At 39.4% G+C, this 20289-nt stretch overlaps 1 protein-coding gene across 2 annotated transcripts in view; it reads right to left on the bottom strand.

Annotated features, from left to right (window-relative positions):
• The window catches only part of LOC119496077 (receptor-type tyrosine-protein phosphatase epsilon-like), a 33320-nt gene extending 13248 nt beyond the window's left edge, over nucleotides 1-20072 (bottom strand). The window contains exons 1-3 of one of the 2 annotated variants that reach the window (XM_037783141.1): nucleotides 19666-20072; nucleotides 10540-10786; nucleotides 856-927 (exon numbers count right to left, since the gene is read on the bottom strand). In XM_037783141.1, the coding sequence (XP_037639069.1) occupies nucleotides 856-922 (67 nt within the window). In that variant the 5' untranslated portion in view covers nucleotides 923-927; nucleotides 10540-10786; nucleotides 19666-20072. The remainder of the gene's footprint in view (nucleotides 1-855; nucleotides 928-10539; nucleotides 10787-19665) is intronic. The other variant, XM_037783140.1, reaches the window with a different exon arrangement.
• Nucleotides 20073-20289: the final 217 nt, after the last annotated feature.

The following is a 20289-nucleotide window of genomic DNA, read 5'->3' as shown; positions in this document are numbered from 1 at the left end:
AAAGTAGAAGTCATAAAGTCAGCAAACTGACTTAATAACATCAGTTGCATAGCAATATCTGTGTAAAGTTTGCTAACATTAGCTACTATATCATAAGGCAGTGGTTCTCAACCTGGGGGTCAGGACCCCTAAAGGGGTCTTGAGATAATTTCCAGGGGTCGCCAGATGGTTGTGAAAAAAAATTAAAATAACATATTCAAAATAAAATAACTTTAGTTAAAGTTATTTAATTTATTTTTAAGACTGGGGAATGGTATTTACATATTGCCTGTACCAGTTATATAACTTGCCTTTAAATAGATTTTATTGAGTGTATTTGTGAGAGTCAAAGTGTGCGTGCACATGAGTTTCTGACGGGGAATTTCTGACGGGGGTCAGGGGGAGAGAAAAAGTCACGGAATACATCAGAAATCCACAGTGCCTGGAGCACATGGGAGAACACCGATGTGCTAGGTGTTAAAACTAAACAAAACTGTCATGAAAAACTAAGTATTATTTATTTAGCCTACGTTTATTAATCATCATAATCATGACAATAATAACCTTTTTTTTTAACTTTTTTAACTTTTTTATATTTGTCATATACATACAGGTACATACATGAAAAGGTTGACCTCTGCATTTAACCCATCCTAAGTATTATTTTTAGGAGCAGTGGGCTGCTGTTAAACACCCGGGGAGCAACTTGGGGGTCAGTGTCTCACTCAAGGACGCTTCGACATACTGACAATAGGAGCTGGGGATCAAACTGCCAACCTTGTGGGTGAGGAACAACCACTCTATCCATTGAGCTATGGCTGATCCTTTTCCATTTCCAATGTTGTAAAATTGCTCTTAATTCATTTCAACAATTACCTGCAGTTTGGTTCTCATGAGATGAATTGTTCACAGCAATAGAGATCCCGATCAGAAACAACACCATTGTCACTGTGGGGAAAAAAGAAAAACACAACATCACATCACTTAAAACATGAAAAACACATTAGACCCTGTATTTCTCCACAAAGTCCACTAGAAGGCGCCAAATCAATATGAAACGCAGCCTGGTGAAGCATGCAGAGGGCAGAGAGGAGAGCAGAGCTTTGATGAGGCTTGAGAGTGATGTCTGTCTCTCTGCTGAGCAGTTAAAGTCCTTGTGGGAAATCTGCTCGCAGGCTTGTCCTGCCAGGCGGACTTGAAAGAGCAGCCGCATATCAAATAACCTAAATATTCAGACATCAAGCCGGAGAGGAGGCTTTAACCCTCAGGTGACAGTAACCGTATCCCCCGTGGACCCCGCGGATTTGACACTTGAGTTGAGCTCAGCGTAGTATTTGTTAGAAGCCGTCTCATTTTGCTGCGTTTGTCTTTGATGTGCAGCCTGGCAACGCATCCTGACAATAAGACACTGTTCCTCAATGTAGAGGCTGCTATTGAATACAGTGGACATACTGTTAGTGTGATTTCTCCCCCCCCCCAGAGGAATAGTGATATTGAAAAACAGGCTTAAACACAGTGTAAAAAATTATGTATGTTGGTTATACTGTGTTGTTTTGCTGCAGCTTCTCCCTTTCTTCCTCCACCTCTCTCTTTCCCTCCCTCTACAGTGAACCATCATTTTATCCCGAACCACATTCTCACTTTTCCCTTTTATTTTATCGCTGGAAGCCATTAGTGATTTATTCGGGGCAGAGCTCTGCAAGTATCTCTCCAAAAAAGAAAAAAAGATATGTCAAGTTCCTCGCAACTACACCAGAATTAAATCGATTCTGACACATTATCCCTCCGTCTTATTATCTCTAAAATGTAGCTGCCAATTTCTCCAAACTCACATCCATTTTTCCTCTTTTTCTCCCTCCCGTCCTCCCAACGAGAGGGTAAGAAATCACAGAATAAATTGGGCGAAATCTGCCTAAATGGCTTTGATGGAATAAATGAGAGAAGCAAGAAGCGAGCGTCCTAATTTATCCTCTGTTCCAAGTCCCCTCCTCGTTATAGAGGCCACAAGACTGGATGGAATAATTCATTGTGTCAATTTAGTTCTCCTAGAAATGGGTCATCTAGGGGCCTAATTTGTGATGTTTGAGAGAATTTCTTGCACATAACCCTAGGGGGGCTTCGTCTAACTATGGCTCCCAAAGCTTTTGTAGAAAGCGGAGCCGCATGATAACGCTCTAACAATGTGCTCAAAACTAAATTTATGTCGAAACTTATAAAGTATTATTGGACAACAAATTAGGGGCTCTGTGTTTTGCACATTAGACAGTCTCCTTCTCTGCAGTAACACACACCCAGGATGCTGACATGCATGCACATTTGCACACGGTGTAATCAAGGCGGCACAAGCTGAACAAAACTCCTTTTATTTAACGTTCACAGTGGAGTCACGTGGCTATTTGTTACGCTAATAATCACTGGACAAATTCCCCTTACACCCATTTAATATACCAGAATCATAACTGTGCACACACACACAGCCTTTTCTCACTTCCCATGTATGCATGCCTGCACATACGTCCCACAGCCAAAGGCTATGTGTTGCATATGTGCCGCACTCCGTCGGAGGAGCCAATTCTCTCCCCGGTGTTAACAAGCTGACAGTGTCGGCACCTGTTCCCCACTCTACCCCACTGGGCAAGTCACATCCACTCACACAGAGCCATCCTACAGCTCTATGCTGCAAGGCACGCTGTGCGTACGGGTCACAGCACAGGTCAGTGCATATCTGTCATCTCCTGGCAGCTACAGTATATACAGCGCATGGGCCAGGAAATGAAAGAAACAGAAGGGAAATATAAAAAAAATATGTCAAATGTCACCTCAAGTGACTTGATTAAATGTAAAAAGGATTCTCAGATCTGGATTGAATATTTTCTTGTAAAAAGAAAAATATAATAGAATTGAGTCTTCCTATGTGATGATACAGTATGTATTGCAGTGTGGCCGTTTGACCAACAGAGGGAATGGATGAACAGGACTGGACAGCATGCTAAGCAGAGGAAGAAACAGTGGACATCTTATTGAATGGGAAGGCACCGTACTGTAAGCATTACCAGTGAGACCACATTAGTTTAATTATGGAATGCATGTTTTGTTAGTAGGCAGCCCATTGTCATGGCTTGCTCAGTGGGATAGCATCTGATGATTGAGGGGTATGGAAGCAGGTTGAAAGACAGTTCGGAAAAGAAACCAAAGGTTTGTTTGGTGAGGGTTAAAGATATGTCCTCACGGTGAAGGCTGATAGCGTGTATGTGTGAGAGTTGCATAGAGATGAAGTTAATCCAAAAAATGCTTTATATATAATATTGAGTATGGTATTTTAATGATAGGATAGTTCGTATTCCATGACATGCACCTTAGCACAAGCCCAAACGAATGTGGTCAGTTCATTTTAGTTTACTTTTACTCTCTAAGAGAATTGCAATGAGATGCATATTTAACAAAATCCCACCTGATTTGTTCAGAACCCCCATGGCCCTTTTAATTTTCCTTTTCAAGAGTGATAAACTACATATTTCACTTCATTTTCAGACCAAAGGAAGAAGAAAAGAGTTTTGTGTTGCTGACAAAAGCATTTCGTAAAAGAAAATCATGGTGATTATAGGTCCTGAAAAGGCCTTCAGTATCATCCTACATTCGAGGAAAGAAAAATCCTTCATTATAAACACAATCTTTATATCTTCAGTTCAGCATCAGAAGGCCGAAAAAATTGTTTCTATTGTTTTATGCAGGGCACACACTACACGAGAATCAAGCACAGTCGTCACATGGGAAAGAACGAAAGCAAATTGGGAACTAAGCTGAATGGAGAAGGAAGTACAGCAACCGCAGACAGGGCGGCAACGGCTAATGTAAAATAGCTTAAAGTCGTAGTAAGATGGACCTCAGAAATAGAGGACCAACTTGTTGATTTGCGGCAACAACACAAGTGTTTATTTAACGTATATCCATAACTTCATCCATATTTGTTTCTTTTTTATCCATGAATTTTCAGTAAGTAAGGGTCTCTCTCACATTTTCAACATCTCTTAAGATTTGAAAAATCTTTTAGAATGAGCCAGCCTTAAAGTCATGGTGACTCTGACAGGACGTGACTTGAACTGTTGTCTCTTTTTAAAACTAAAAATCTGCATTTATCTTCATGAAACTTGCCATGATTCATTAGGAGATATTATTCGTTATGGCTCATGCCACTTACAATACACTATTTATATATCTTAATTAGCATATGACATAATCTGACCCTCATATGAAAGGGCTTTGCTGGAGAGACCCATTTTAGACAAGGAAAAAAAAAGCTTTGGTATAATTGGCCTCGCCATCCCAACCAGCTATTTCATCATTCCTTCCAGATCTCTGCTTTCCTGTCTGCTTAATGAAATACTAACAACAGAGTGATAACTTCAACCTCCTGCACCTGCTTGACATAAATGTTCACAGGGAATTAAATTATACTGCATGGGTTGAGTCGGGAGTGCAGAGGCAAATCATCCCACCCATGCATGATGCAATACTAACATTCAGAATACATCACATGCCGGTTGAACCTGGAGGGCAATGTTAATATTTTGAGCACGAATATGCATTATTCAACATCAATCCGCTTTGCTTTTGTGAGCAGAGACGAGATGAAGATCAGCACATGACTTTGCATTAAATGTGAGGCAGCTATAGAAACTTGAACAGTGAAAAATAAAAGTCTGTGGTATATACTGCAGCTACATCTCTCAAACTCCAAGACTCACTGCAGCCTAAAATGAATCTGTTCTGCTTCACTTCAACATCTCCCTCACCTTGGCTCTCACATGAAAACCTGAAAGCGAGACTCGCAGAAAAGAGACATCAGAAATAGAAACCCCAAACACAGAAATGTGTCTTTCCTTTTTACCAGACCTGCAGCCTGTTCACTCACGGTTATCATTAATTCAAACCAAGCTGTGCAAGGGGAAGGTGATGCATTATCCATTTCCAACCCGAAACATCAAAATATGACTAACCCAGGTGAGAGTTTTTCCCCATGCTGTTTTTAAAATGACCGTACTAACAGATTTAAGCACACAGATGTGACTAGAACACAGATTTTCCTTTGCAATAACCCAAAAATCAGTTGTATCAAACAACGCAAATATGTCTGAGTGCTGAGTAAATGTGTTTCTGCCAACATTTGTGCAGAATTCTAAATACTTAGACTCCATGTTGACCTCCTGGCCTTAGTTAAACATCTCGTATAAATAATGGATTATATGCAAACTTCACTGAGAACAATACGTGGGGATGTGCATGTTTAGTGCAAGTAATAATGAATAATGAATAATGTTAAAGGTGTTATTGATAACATTGATAATGATTAGAAGTTGCATTCTTCCTTCCCCGTTCCATTCCATTCACTTCACAACAAGTCGTAGCCATGCACTTAACATCAATCTCAACCGTTTATCTGTTTTTTCCACTAACTGATGACCCAGAGATACCATGTGATATCAACATTGTTATACTATTGGCTCACAAGCCTTGTTAGAAGTGGGAACCAAATGTCAAGTATCTTCCACAGAGACAAACAAAACATTCATTTTGGACCCGCCACAATTTCTTAAATGATTAATTCACAATCCTAATCTTTTTTTTTTTTTTTCAGGAAAAGCCATACGTTATTCTGCACCTTTTTTAAAAGCTCTGCTATTTAAAAGAAAAATATATTCATATAAGTGCAAATGTTATCAATAAGACCTTTAAGTACTGTATAGTGTAGCTTTAAATCAATTTTAGAGATCTTAAATATCTAAATATCTTATTAGATGCTAATAGATCGACTGGCAGTTACAGTAACTTCAAGGTGATTTGTGTCATATTCAATCTCTGTGGACCTGTGTATCATTTATAAGAGTGCATATTGATTTTTGGACTCTATCTATTAAATATCCTGTTGCCATAATAATATAATCTGGATGGAGGTTGCTGCTCATAATCATTGGGAGGACATTTCCTTTTTAATATTGACAACTAGGTAGAAGTGCGATAAAATATCGAGTATTGAGTATAACACACAGCCCTGCACTTAGTTGTCTACATTTAACTCTTAAATTTCATAATGAAGACGCATCCACTACTACACTACATGAAATAATCTCACAGGCTATGGAACATTAAATCTATTATCATAGTAGAAATGTATACGGTTTTGTTGTGTGAATCCTGATCCTGAAATTGTACAACTCAAGGTTTTTATTCTTCCTCCTTTTCGCTTTATGTTCCTTTAGTATATGTACTGTCACAGTGCACTGGTTCAATACAACCCAATCAATTGCAACCATGTATTTGTGGGCAATCTATTTCAGCTTCACCGCCAGGAATCTCAATGAGGAGCTTGCACAGCAATCCTTCTTTACATCTTTTTTCCCCGAAAGCGTATGGATGGATGAAACATGGAAAATGCAACACGTACACGTTTACTGAAGCGCTGCAATGAGGTGCCAATAGCAACCAGCTGGCAATTATTACGGTCATGTTTAAAGGTAGTCTTTAAATCTGCAAATTAGAGAAGAAAGTGAAAAGTGAAAGCGCTGCCAGTCATGCATGTTTTACATTAGTACTTGGCATTATTAAATGGCACCAGCACTAACTCACTCGTTTGCCTTTATGCTATACGTATGTGCTCATTTCATTTAAATATCAAACACAACCTACGTGCTTAAATCTGCTTTTATACTCACAATCTATCCATTATCTATACCTGCTGCTTAGGGTTTTGGGTGCATAGCCTATCCCAGCATGCACTGTGCTGGAGGCTTTATATTATAGGCTACAGTAATGATCTATCTCTATGATCCATCTATCTATATAAAACCACACCTAGCCCCATTAGCAAAGCCAACAGTTGAGTTATATGTCTTCTAATCACTATTAATAAATTCTGTTTGTTGTGAATGTGGGTAAAATGATCTTCTGTGTACTTCCGTTTACTACACAGTTAAACCCCGCTCAGCACAGTGCAATAAAACAAGAGCCTAGAACCAGGCTGAGGCTGCGTTCAGGCACGGTAATGATTTCAGCTAAAAGTGCTCATAATGAACATGCTGATGTTTAGCAGGTATGATTGACAGTTTACTGTGTTCCCCATTAGTTTAGCATTATAGCATGCTAACATTTGCTGATCAGTACTAAGCACAAGGCACAGCTGAAGTTGATTGGAATTAGGGCTGCACAATTAATCAAAATCATATCAAAATTGCAATATGGCTTACAGCAATAATAAAAAAAATCACAGCATTTGTTAAAATCGCAATATTTGTTAGAGGCGAAATGTCAAAATACCATTTTAAATGAAATATTGTTATGCTGCAGAGATGTCCTGGCCTACACATCATATTCTAGAGGCTTCAGAAAACATCTTTGTTTGGTACAGATCCCTGTAAAAATCACACCATAATCATTTTAATATGCTCTTCAATGAAAATGAGAATAATGATGTAAGAATTATCTCTCCCTCTAATATCGCAAATCATATCGCAATTGCAATATTAATCAAACTAATTGCAATTAGATATTTTTTTCTAAAATGTACAGCCCTAATTGGCCTGTCATTAATTTTTAAGTACTGGATAAATTAAATTGTTGACATGATGATGGAGCTACATGAAATCAGGGGATCACCAACGTTATTAGAATTAATCCTGAGGGGGACATTAAATGTCTGTAATAAATTTCATTGCAATTCATCCAATAGTTGTCACGATATTTCACTCAAAAAACACAAATGTCAACCTTGCGGCGGCACAGGAGGTAAAGTGAGTGGACACGTCCTCTGGGGACATAAAATATCTGTAACAGATTTCGAGGCAATCCATTCAATATTTATTAAAATGTTTCAGTCTGGACCACAGTGATGAATCAACGGGCCGACAGACAACACACTTTACCAAATGATGCACCATTGTATCACCACACCGCAATGCAACATTACATGTAGATTGATTGATGTTCACCACAGTACTGCACTGTAGCTTCTGGGCTATAATGCATGGTCAGTAAACAAAGAGGAACCTCACTGACCCTGCTAAAAGCTTACAGCTTTTGGGATACCCATTGATTTGAAAAATGCATGATTTCTAAATTATTCAACATGTTCCATCAGTCGCACTGTGTAGAGGATATTCATGGATATTTGCCAGATATAATGGTTATTGAACTATGATTTCTGATCTAGAACAACAGGAGCAATATGGCTGAGTTTGAATGACTGCAACACATTTCTCTACAGACATAAAGTATACTGTTAAACATATGGATAACATTTGTACTACAGGATTTGCGTTATATGCAGCCTTCAAATACATACAGATGGCAAATGGCCATCTCTGTATGTCTGCAGACTTTCGCATTGGTTGGCTCTTATATATAAATCCCTCCTTGGACTGGTTACTTCTTATCTGTGTACATATGTGTAAAAAACAAAATTAATATGGCCTGCACTCTCACAATATTCTACAGATGTTGACCCCAAGGTTAGAACAGAACTATGCAAAAAAAAGCTTTTAAATACGCTGCCCCTTCTTCCTGGAATAATGTAAAGAAGGACCTGAAATTGTCAGAGCTGATTACTATGAGGGAATTTATGTCCATTTTTAAAAGATTGAGAAAATAGCACTCTTGGTCATTGTGATTGCTTTTAAATTTCTCACTGAAATTGTTTTTAAAATTGACCTGTTTTATGCATCATAACTGTTTTTGTATTGCATACTAACTGGATATTGTGCTCCTTCACTTGTAGTGTGTGACAGTTGTATTTGTCTGCTTATATTGTTTGTGTTTACTGTAGGGCTGTCAAAGTTAACACGGTAATGATGACGCATAACGCAATTTAATTTCTTTAACGCATTAATGCAACTTGCGCTTTTTAAGTTCTAGCGGGCGATATACTGGTATCAAATGGAACTAGAAAACCTAAAGAATCCACTGGTACCAACCATGTCAAACTTGTGCTAAATTTTGGCGAGGAAAAACTGTCATGGCCATTTTCAAAGAAGTCCCTTGACCTTTGACCTCAGGATATGTGAATGAAAATGGGTTCTATGGGTATCCACGAGTCTCCCCTTTGCAGACATGCCCACTTTGTGATAATCACATGCAGTTTGGGGCAAGTCATAGTCAAGTCAGCACACTGACACACTGACAGCTGTTGTTGTCTGTTGGACTTGAGTTTGCCACGTTATGATTTCAGCATATTTTTTTATACTAAATGCAGTACCTGTGAGGGTTTCTGGACAATATTTGTCATTGTTTTGTGTTGTTAATTGATTTCCAATAAGAAATATATACATACATTTGCATAAAGCAGCATATTTACCCACTCCTATGTTGATAAGAGTATTAAATACTTACATTTTGAACAGATAAAAAATGTGTGATTAATTTTCGATTAATTGCGATTAACTATGGACAATCATGCATTTAATTACGGTTAAATATTTTAATGGATTGACAGCCCTAGTTTATTGTTGTAACAATGTTTGTGCTGCCCACTTGGCTGGGTCACTCTTGAATAAGAAATTTTAATCTCAATGAGACTCATAATGACAGAGGAAAGAGATGAAGCCGTTGGAATATCAATATTTTCCTCAGACATATTATAAAATTATGAAGAAAAAGTGTATACGACTAAAATTATAACATATCATCCACACAAAACATGAACTTCAGTGGCCTCCACCATTTCTGACAACGTCTTCCAAGGTCGTGAATACCACAAGAGACGGACGCTCATATGGAGTCTTCTCGTGAACACGGTAAACACGACCCCATTTGAAGGCAATAATAATAATAATAAAGGTAAAGAATGCTCTGTTCACAGGGGAATCTCAAACAATAACAAAAAAATATATCAAATCATGTCTCAGTTTCTTCACAAATCAATACAGCCTCACAAAGACAGATCCGCATCTTGTGCTTGGCACAGAATAGATGGCATGTCTTGTACACAAAAAGATAAAAGATTTTTTTTTTTGGTTCCAGGGAGAGGAGGAACAAAGGCTGAGCAAAAAAAAAGAAAGAATACCAGAAACAGCCATTGTCAAGTGCCAAGGAAAAGGATGGGACGAGAGCACAAACACATGTCAGTAAAGTGTGGCAGCAGAGAGGAGAGGAAGGATGAGACGAGAGGAGTTGGAGCTGGAGGAGATGAATGTCTAGATTCTGGGTTCTGAGATAACAGCCATAATGGTAGACATCCTTAGTACACAGAGGCAGTAAAAAAGATGAAGCTGTACTGTCTGGTAAATGTTCGCTGTATTTCATATAGGCTTTGTTGCTACATGGCTGCCTTTCAAAACACACACCACAAAAGCACCACATTGCACACTGGGAATGCATCTATAGCTCATCTCCTCAATCCTGTTTACACGTCTCCGATCACTATCTGCTGCATAATTAAGGTCAAAACAATCAATCTGGAAAGGAGACACTGTAATTATTAGATTATTTCCCATTAATGGATTGAATTTCAATTGATTCCCTGAAACAGAATTGACCTGGTCTGTGGTCAGACGGATTAATAAAAAGACTTACACTTCCAAGCAAAGCCAGTGTGATCTGGTATCAGTTGACCCGTCGGTCCATAGCAGCCATGTGATCCCCCACTTCCTGTCTTGGTTGAACTTATTGAGGTTTTCTTCCCTCAGTCCTTCTCTTACTCACATCCTCTCTGAGATATCGATAATAGCGCCGGGTGAAGAGATGACTGAGGTTGGCGGCGGGGCCTGAGGTCGTTGTGAGAGCTTTAGATTGGGACCAAGACACAGGGGATCATGGGAACCTGAGAAAATAAGCAAAAGACAAGAGTTAGAAATCAGGGCTGTCAATCGATTCAAAAATTAAATTGTGATTAATAACATGATTGTCCATGATTAATCGCACATTTTTTATCTGTTCAAAATGTACCTTAAAGGGAGATTTGTCAAGTATTTAATACTCTTATCAACACGGGAGTGGGCAAATTTGCTTGCTTTATGCAAATGTATGTATATATTTATTATTGGAAATCCATTAACAACACAAAACAATGACAAATATTGTCCAGAAACCCTCACAGGTACTGCATTTAGCATAAAAAATATGATCAAATCATAACATGGCAAACTCAAGTCCAATAGGCAACAACAGCTGTCAGTGTGTCAGTGTGCTGACTTGACTATGACTTGCCCCAAACTGCATGTGATTATCATAAAGTGGGCATGTCTGTAAAGGGGAGACTCGTGGGAACCCATTTTCATTCACATATCTGGAGGTCAGAGATCAAGAAAATGGCCATGCCAGTTTTTCCTCGCCAAAGTGTAGTGTACGTTTGGAGCGTTATTTAGCCTCCTTCGTGACAAGCTAGTATGACATGGTTGGTGCTGATGGATTCCTTAGGTTTTTTCTAGTTCTATATGATGTCAGTATCTTCACTCTAGCTTTAAAACTAAAGAAGTTAGTGGCATTAAGACAGATTTTCATTAGCGCGTTATTATTGTGTTAACTTTGACAGCCCTATTAGAAATGTATAAAAGTTCAACCAAACCCATTCTACATATTATATTGTTAAGTTATAACAGAGTTAGATTTTCTGTGACTCACTATTTGGGGCTGACGCAAAGAAAAGAAGAAAATACCCTTGAAATGCATGAATCCACAACAAAAGAGAAGTGGAATGAGTGGGTGTTTGCATCTGTTTCACAGTATGTCTGAGAGAATGACTAGGCACATTGCATTTAATCAGCTGGGTGGGGATGTGCAACCATTTGTACTGTATACATGCCCGATGTTTGTGTGCTATTTACTGCAACAACCTACTTGCAGAACCCACTGTTGCAAAGCAAAAACATTAACAAGCTATTTATCCAACCATGCAAAACTAATTCTACACAAATTAGTCTTCCCAGACTGTGTTTGTGGTACACATGAAGAGTTTGCTTGCTTCTAACAATGCATTTGTAAAAAAAAATCACCTTCAAATTCAATAACAGTAAACAGGAGAATGGTGTTCACCCAATTAAAGCTACCACTAGCCTGAATTACACACGGCTCCAATGTGGCTGTACAAGAAAACCATTGCATAAGATATGTTGGAATTAATTCTTCAACATTTACACAAAGACTTGACTGTGGTGTTATTCTATCGCCTTGCTTGAGTTTGAGAACGAAAGCATGGCCCTCTTGCCCCTCACTCCTACTCTCCCAGAGTCCCACTGCCCACAGGTGTGAGACACAAAGCCATATTGTTAACACTCGGCCCGCTGTGACGCAGCCGAGCAGAAAGCAGAGGGGAAGAGGTGAATTAGTCACTAGACCCAGCTGGACGAGCCCACTCAGTCTGAGCCGGGATGAGGAGAGTGAATGGACGAGGAATGGAAAACACCTCTTTTCCCCCCGTACTGTGGGAGCTGTGCTCAACTTTTCCAAATGTTGCAGTCTTTGGCATTTGAACATAAACCTGTTTGCCATTAAAAGCACCGACTTTAAACCCGAAGACTGTAAACCTGGTCAAAAGATCCTTCAGTGTGAATGAGGCTTTGAAAATGTGCTCCTGCACTTCCATAATGTTGTGAGAAACAGGTTTTGTTTTTTTCTCCATTGTTAGAAACAGAAGCCAGGTTGTGAGATTATACTGGAGGTGACACAAACACCAAGATGGTCCATGGGCCAGACATGGTAGCACTCAATGTGGCAAAATCTAGTTAGCATTGCTGAGTATATGTCTAAACTCTATAGTTCATATTTTGATGTGATAACCAGTGCTGAATGACAGCTGTAACTGTAATCACCTCATGGATTTACCCACCCACCACTGAATATTTGAACTGGTGTGTATCCTTATTTAGGCTTCATTTGGACATTTGGACTTTTATTAAAGTTTTACTAAACTACAGTATGTTTGGTATCATTCTTAGCTTTCATCAGTGTTGTAGTCAAGAGCACATAAACCGAGACCAAGTCATGACCAAGACTAGAGTGTATCAAGACCGAGACAAGACCAAGACTTTGAGAGGTTGAGACCAAGTCTGGGCCAGACCAGTGCGAGTCCCAGTAATCCTGTGTGTTTTTAGGTAGCCTCACTTTATTACCAAAGATTTGGCTAACATCTCCTCCCAGACAGCCATAAACAGTAACAGTTAACAGTAACAACAAAAAATCAAATTGGAAATGGGTCATGTTATTGGTTGCATGAGTAATGGTGAGAATCAGACAATACTCAGGAAATTTAGTGATTTCCCCACAGTTGTGGCCTTGACTAGTTTTGAAATAAAATCCTGAGTCCTCTTTGTCCAAGACTGTACTACAACACTGTCTTTCATTAAAGTCCAGTCTGTCTGGCAAATAACAGAGCACAGTTGAGCTTTTTGAAGTCTCAATTTTTTCACAATTTGTGTCTAAATGATGGTGTCTCAGCACTGTGCAACTACAAACATCACAGGCACAAAATTAAAAAATCTGAATAATCACTAGACTGTAAGGATTCAGTAAATTTACCCACACTATCCAATTGTGTTTGGCAATTTTGGTCTTCCAATTTTTAATCTATTTTATTTTTTGCCTTCAAATGGGCAGCTCAAACCTGCAGTCATTCAGCGGTGATAAGCAAAACTAAAACATAAATTAGCAAAATATTTTAGACAATCTATTTGCTGCTCTCACCTGTGATTTACATCAGATCGTAGATATTCATCCACATCAAATTACAAAACAGAAAGGTCCAAATTGATGCAGCAGAGTTATCCTGACTTTTAGTCCCTAGTATGGTAGTATTAGATCCTGCACCTACCATAATATAAATCAGTAACGTCTTTTATAGAAAGTCCCTGCCTGGTTAACACCCATGTCTTTCAAACTACACCCCCAAGCAAAGATTACTCAACTGATGTCATTCCAGTCATTTTCCCCAGACTTGTGTAGCACTTGACGAAGGTAACGATGTGACGCATGGCTCCAATTTCTCTGATTCGAACAGCAGAGTGATGAGTTGCTCTCCGGTGCATTTATTCTATATGTGGAACTAGTGATTGCACGGATGATAGAAGAAGGTCAAGCTAAAAATATACAGTATACTAAGGAAAAACTGTCACGACACAGCTCATGTGACCTCTGACCTGACCCGCAAACGTAAATCTTGTTACTGAATCTGCCAATCAAAAATGAATCACAGAGTAAATCAGGCGCTGTTCTCTGTGTCTGAGCACTTTTCAGGTTGAACTCCATGTTAGTTTTATACAGAAAGAGAAAAGTTCAGTTACCAAGCAGTGGTACAACAATTTTAAAAATAGATAAAATAGGTAATGTGCTAAACTGAAGTAGTAATACACTTTGTAGAATTAGGCTAAGCTTTTTTCAACGGTAATATATTATATATTATTAATGTTAAAAAGCCTGAGCTAAGTGTATAAAATATGCCAAGTTATTCGTACTGTATTTCACTTGCGTAAAGAGTCATTTGGGAGACTGTTATGAATCCATCTTCATCTTTTCACACAGAGCATATTGTTCTCCTTTTCAGCCACGCACATTCAGCCAAAGAAGAAGGAGACATGCTTGCGGCATACGATTACTGCAGGCACAAGCGCTTCCTTTCTGTGCCGCTCTGCCCATTGACTAAGAGGGGAAACATGCAGGCCATTAAAGTTTTATGGCAGTGCAGTCATCACCCAGCACTCTGTGGTTCAATCATTAATTCATACCAAAACAGGCAATACTAAGTACTCTAGCCAGCTAAGCGTGGCTCTGAGGTAAAGCTGGGTCTTTTAATTACATACTAAAGAATTAAATATCACTATTGTTGTCTTTTTTAATTATTTGAATCATGATTTGTCAAAATATTTGAAATCCATGCCCACATCTGATGGTTATTCAATGATTTCAATGAATCTAGCAGTTCACATGCTGCATCCCTGACAAATACATAGAATATTGATGGTTTTCTACCCCAGAGGCGCACGTGGTTTCCTGAGATGATGAATCCATGGTTTCATATATAATGGGGTAAACGACTGTAGGCCCTTCAGAGAGCACGGATGCGTGCAGTAAGTTTCATTCACGATGTCAGTCAGGTTGGAAAATCTGATTTCACACTTGTGCACAAGTTCACATGGCGGTGAGTATTTGTAAATTCAATCTGCCTGCTGAAAACGTGTTTGGACATCAAGACAGAAATGCTGCTTTTTTACAGCATGAGATGAAGATGCTGAAAGGGTGGAACAATTGTGACTTTTGCAAAAAAAAAAAATACATTAAAAGACACGTCTTAGCGCTCAAGATCTGCCACTTTGAAACTTGATATAACTTCCTCCTCACATGAGTCCTGAACCTTACGTGACTGGTCTGCTGAGCGTGTCAGAGCCTCGAACACCCACGCTTGAAATAAGTGGCTATTGCCGAGGGAAATAGCCGGGGAATATTATTTTTTATGCCTTCATATCAGAGGACGAGTAGAGTAATCTCCAGCCTCAAGTTTGAGGACTCTGAAAATGACACTTCTGGGGCACAGTGGAGGTGAAGCCTGGGACAAGAGATAATAATCAGCGCAATTACAGCTTCCCCACTCGTTGTATCGCAGCTCAACCGAGGGTAACACGTTGGTTCCTTTCACTAGAGTCCAGTATAAGTGGATTGGAACTGTGAAACAAGCTGCAGCAGTCCAATCATGACTATTAAATATACAATATAATCACATTGTTAGGTGTAATATTTTAAACTATTTTGAGGCTTCAGTCGGACCCTGCAGCTGCATTCTCTGACTCCTTGAAACAGCTCGTTGTGTTTAAGGAGAAGTAGCATTTTCATTAGAATGAACAGTCACTGTCTTCCCTATCTATCAGACAGAGTGACAACATCAGCACTTCCTCTTCTCGCAGCAAGTTATACCACAAGTCATGGGTTAGGCTACTTATGAAACAGACCTGGCACGGCAGGCAGCTCGGCTTCACATAGAACTTTTTAAAACTGTGTTGTCATGATGAAGTGGACGCTTTTTTTTTAATAAAATGTGTATGGATGTAGTGGCTCAAGATTGTAACAGAGTAAAGCAACTCTGGCCTATCAATACCTTCTCATCCCAACTCGTCACATACTGGCACTTTGTGTTTTCTTTCACCATTTCTATTGATTGTCATTGGTCAGTGCACACAAGCAGAGAGTCCACTGAACATAATTCTCATCTGTAAGACCATGGCTAGGTTCCAAATCGCATACTTTTTCTTTTTACTTTTAGTACATACTGCAGCTGCCCTGACAAAGTACGTACTTTGGCATGCAGTGTGTATAAAATTGGGACATACCACTTCTTTATAACATTGCGCCTTGAACTTTGACCCTCTTGCTCATATATCCACTGTGCAAAGGATTGTGGGTCAGAATAGCCAGAAAATACTGCAAAAAATGACCAAATGTAGTAGGACATCCTGGTGTTTTTGGCATACTGCAATTGACATACTATGTACTGGGACATACTAAATATTTTTCTGGCATACTAAACAGTATGGTAGTATGGGTATTGGAATGCACAGTATACCTCTTATTTCAATGACAATCAGTAGAAATGGTGACAGAAAACAGACAAAGAAGGAAACAAAAGTCAGACAGTTCAGATCAGCAGACTATGAAGGATAATTACCCAGGCACCTCATGAGAATGTATAAGACCAAATTAACCTGAATGACTGAATGTGCCAGCCACAATAAAGGAGGGTAATCAAGATAAAAAAATGTTAAAACATAAATAAATCAGTTTTGATAAAAGCTTTTCCCACAATGTACAAATCCTCTCTGGCTTAAATATTTCTGCATAAAGCATAAACTCTCCAAAAAGATGCCATCTGTTTGAGTGCACTCAGACATGATTGTGAATAGGGAGAGAAACTCCCTGTGTCCTCCTGTGACTGCACGTTTGAAATTAAGACATTTGAGAGGACATCAGGCTATAAAATATCAACATCTCAACTTTTAAAGCAGTCATACAGACACTGCTCTTTCTCTATTCTTCTTTCAGCCCAGGTGTTCAACACTCATCTCATACCTGATGACACCAGGGTAGCAGTGTATTAGGTTTTATGACCGTCATGTGATAGAGCATTTATGGTAACCTCAAGCAGATGGACGTCATTTTAAGCAAGAGATCATGTTGACTCGACAATGACTCATGTTTTTTTTCTACAAAGGCTGTTGTCATATTATCATCCATCCATCAATTACCTGTAACCGCTTATCCTATTCAGGGTCGCGGGGGGGTCTGGAGCCGATCCCAGCTGACCTTGAGCGTTGGCGGGGTACACCCTAGACAGGTCGCCAGACTATCACAGGGCTGACACGTAGAGACAGACAACCATTCACGCTCTCATTCACACCTACAGGCAGTGTCATACTACTACACAGCTACGCTAAACCAGTTTAAAACTTATCAGCATCATTCTCACCCTAGGATATTGAAAAGTCATCCTCCAGAAATTCCTCTTCAAATTAGCATGTGTCTAACTATAGCTCATGTATTCCCCAGGTGAAAGAGATGTGGGTGATGTGGCCCAATATTCAGACCACAGATGAGGAGTCTGAGATGTAATGCTAAAATTAACTTCAGCTTTTATTAGGCCATTTAATCAGGGATGGAGCTGAAGGTGACGTTATTGTGAATGAGGTTATACTGCAACAATTATGACGTCTCATTGTCACCTAATTATCACACTAAGATCGGAGTCTGCGCTAACAAATTACAGCTATGGAAATTAAATTCTTCCTGCATGTCTATTACTTTTGTGTTCCAGATTCATGGGTCAGTCGTTGTGTCGAAGGGATGTGTATTTTATTTTGAAACCAAAGTGTATGCCCTTGTTTCAAAATAAAATGAACTGACACATTGTTATTCTTTAAAGAAATTATCTTAAACCTGCAGTAAGGAGAATGTTTTTGGTGTCACTGGGCAAAAATTAAAACAATAACCTTTTAGCATATTGTAATTCAAGTCTTCTGAGAGAAAACTAGACTTCTGCACTTCTGAGGTGAGGTAAAAAAATCTAGCCCCTGACGAGAGACTTTGGCCAATCACAGGTCATTTCAGAGAGAGAGCGTTCCTATTAGCTGTTCATTCAATGGAGGCAGCTGATAATCACTTGCGAACTTCGATCAAACGGTCAAACTAGGCAGCGCTGATCAAATATGAATTAATATTCTGTTTTGCTGTAATGCCTATTTCTTGCATAAAATGTTTTCTTAAACATCTTGTAGTATACTGTTTAGCTGTTAATGACAAGTGAGTGTGTGAGGTATTGACAGCTGCTCAGAGACGGCAGGCTCCAGCTCGGCTCTGATTGGTTGTTTTCCTCCAGTCTGTGAAATCTTGCAGATGCAAATAGCAGCACCGGAGGACACAAGCGGACACAGAGGCACATGATTTTTTCAGACTACCTGTCTCATGCACTACTTTCAGGATATAGTGACCGTTTTATAAAAAATAACATCATATTTGCTCCGTTTCTATCCACTTTCAGCTTTAATCAGGGATGGAGCTGATGGTGACGTTATTGTGAATGAGGTTATGGTAAATGAGAGACACTTACGCAAAATCATTCCCACCACTCAAATGCAACAATTATGACATCTCATTGCCACCTAATTATCACACTACAGAGTCTACAGGAATTATATTCTTCGTCTGCTACTTTTGTGTGTCAAATCCATGGGTCAGTCATTGTGTATTTTATTTTGAAACCAAAAAGTACGACCCAATTGCTTCAAAATAAAATGAACTGACATTGTTATTCTCTAGAGTCTCTTTAAGTAAAACTACCCATATTGTGTAAACTACAGTCTGCTTGTTGAGTATGCAATGTACAGGCCTGCATACTAGGCTACATGTGTACTATATGTTTTATGTCTAGATCAGTGAGAATACTGCAGATCCAATGCAAACCCTTCCCCATAACATTTGATCACAATTTCGATATGAAATCAACAATTTTCTCAGATGACTCAAAATAATCACATGGTGGCATCCCGGTGGTTGCAGCTAGGGCTTGTAGTGGATTTGCCCCACTAACCCATATTTACTATATATCTAAAGTCTCTTAAGTAAAGCGTACCCATATTGTGTAAACTACAGTATGCTTGTTGAATATGCAATGTACAGGCCTGTATACTATAGGCTACATGTGTACTACATGTAGGGCTATACTCTGGATGCTGCAGATCCAATGCTCCATAACATTTGATCACAATTTTACAATATGAAATCAACAATTTTCTCAGATGACTCTACAATTAAGGTAAAAAAAAACAATTACTGACAGAAGAGAAAATGATCACATGGTGGCATCCCGGTGGTCGCAGCTAGGGCGTGTAGTGGATTTGTTCCACTAACCCATATTTACTATATAGTCCAGGTTGTTTGTGTGCAGGAATGGCAGCGAATAGAATATCATGTCCAGTATCTAGTCTCTGATGGCCTGTATGCTGGTTAAACCCCTCTCTCTGGGGTGTTGTAACATTTTCTGCTTTTAGCGAAATGGTGTTATTCTAAGAGAGATGCATATAGACGCATCTCCAGTGAGTATAGGCCTACCTCAAAAAACGAGACTGCACCGACAGAAAACAGTCTGTGTTTACGCGTAAATACGCAGATGGACAAGTAACCCAGCTGTTTTTTTCAGAGCTGTTTTTTTTCCCCCTTCTCTCTTACCGTGCTAGATCCTCTGTGATGCGGTGACCTCGCCTCACACGATGATGATGATGATGATGATGTCGGCTTGTGTCTCCTCTTCCTGCTGCTGCTGCACGGACCAGCCGCCTAGTGCCTCTTGCGTTAAATGTCTCTTTAGAGGATAAAAAAAAAACACATGAAGTTGTCGAATCATCCGACCGGAGACGCGTTTGTCAATGTTCCCCTGATGATCATGTTTCTCTCTCTCCACGAGGATGCGCTTCCCTCCACCCCGCACCGCACCGCACCGCACCGCCTGCTGGAGCCGAGCTGAGCCGAGCCGTGTTATTATGGCAGCACACACAGAGTGGATGAGACTGTAGAGAGAGAGAGAGACCCTCCCTCGGGCGCAAAGCAGTGTATCAGGTGGACACACTCAGCATCCTTCACATTCCTGCATCACTGGATGATAAAGGGCAAAGGCCTAGTGCGTAAAAAGACGCAGTTTTGTTCTTGTTTTTCATCCCTTATGATGTTTTTGACATTTTAGTATGTGACGTTTTGTTCAATACATTAAGAGATGCTTGAAGCTGTAACATTCCTGTACTCTAAGGGGATGGGGGGTTACATTATGAATTGACCTTATCAAACTTTATATTGGGT

This window comes from Sebastes umbrosus, chromosome 10 (assembly GCF_015220745.1).
Source record: "Sebastes umbrosus isolate fSebUmb1 chromosome 10, fSebUmb1.pri, whole genome shotgun sequence".
Taxonomy (NCBI): domain Eukaryota; kingdom Metazoa; phylum Chordata; class Actinopteri; order Perciformes; family Sebastidae; genus Sebastes; species Sebastes umbrosus.
The sequence above is the reverse complement of the archived record's forward strand: the minus strand, read 5'-3'. Positions and strand labels throughout refer to the sequence as shown.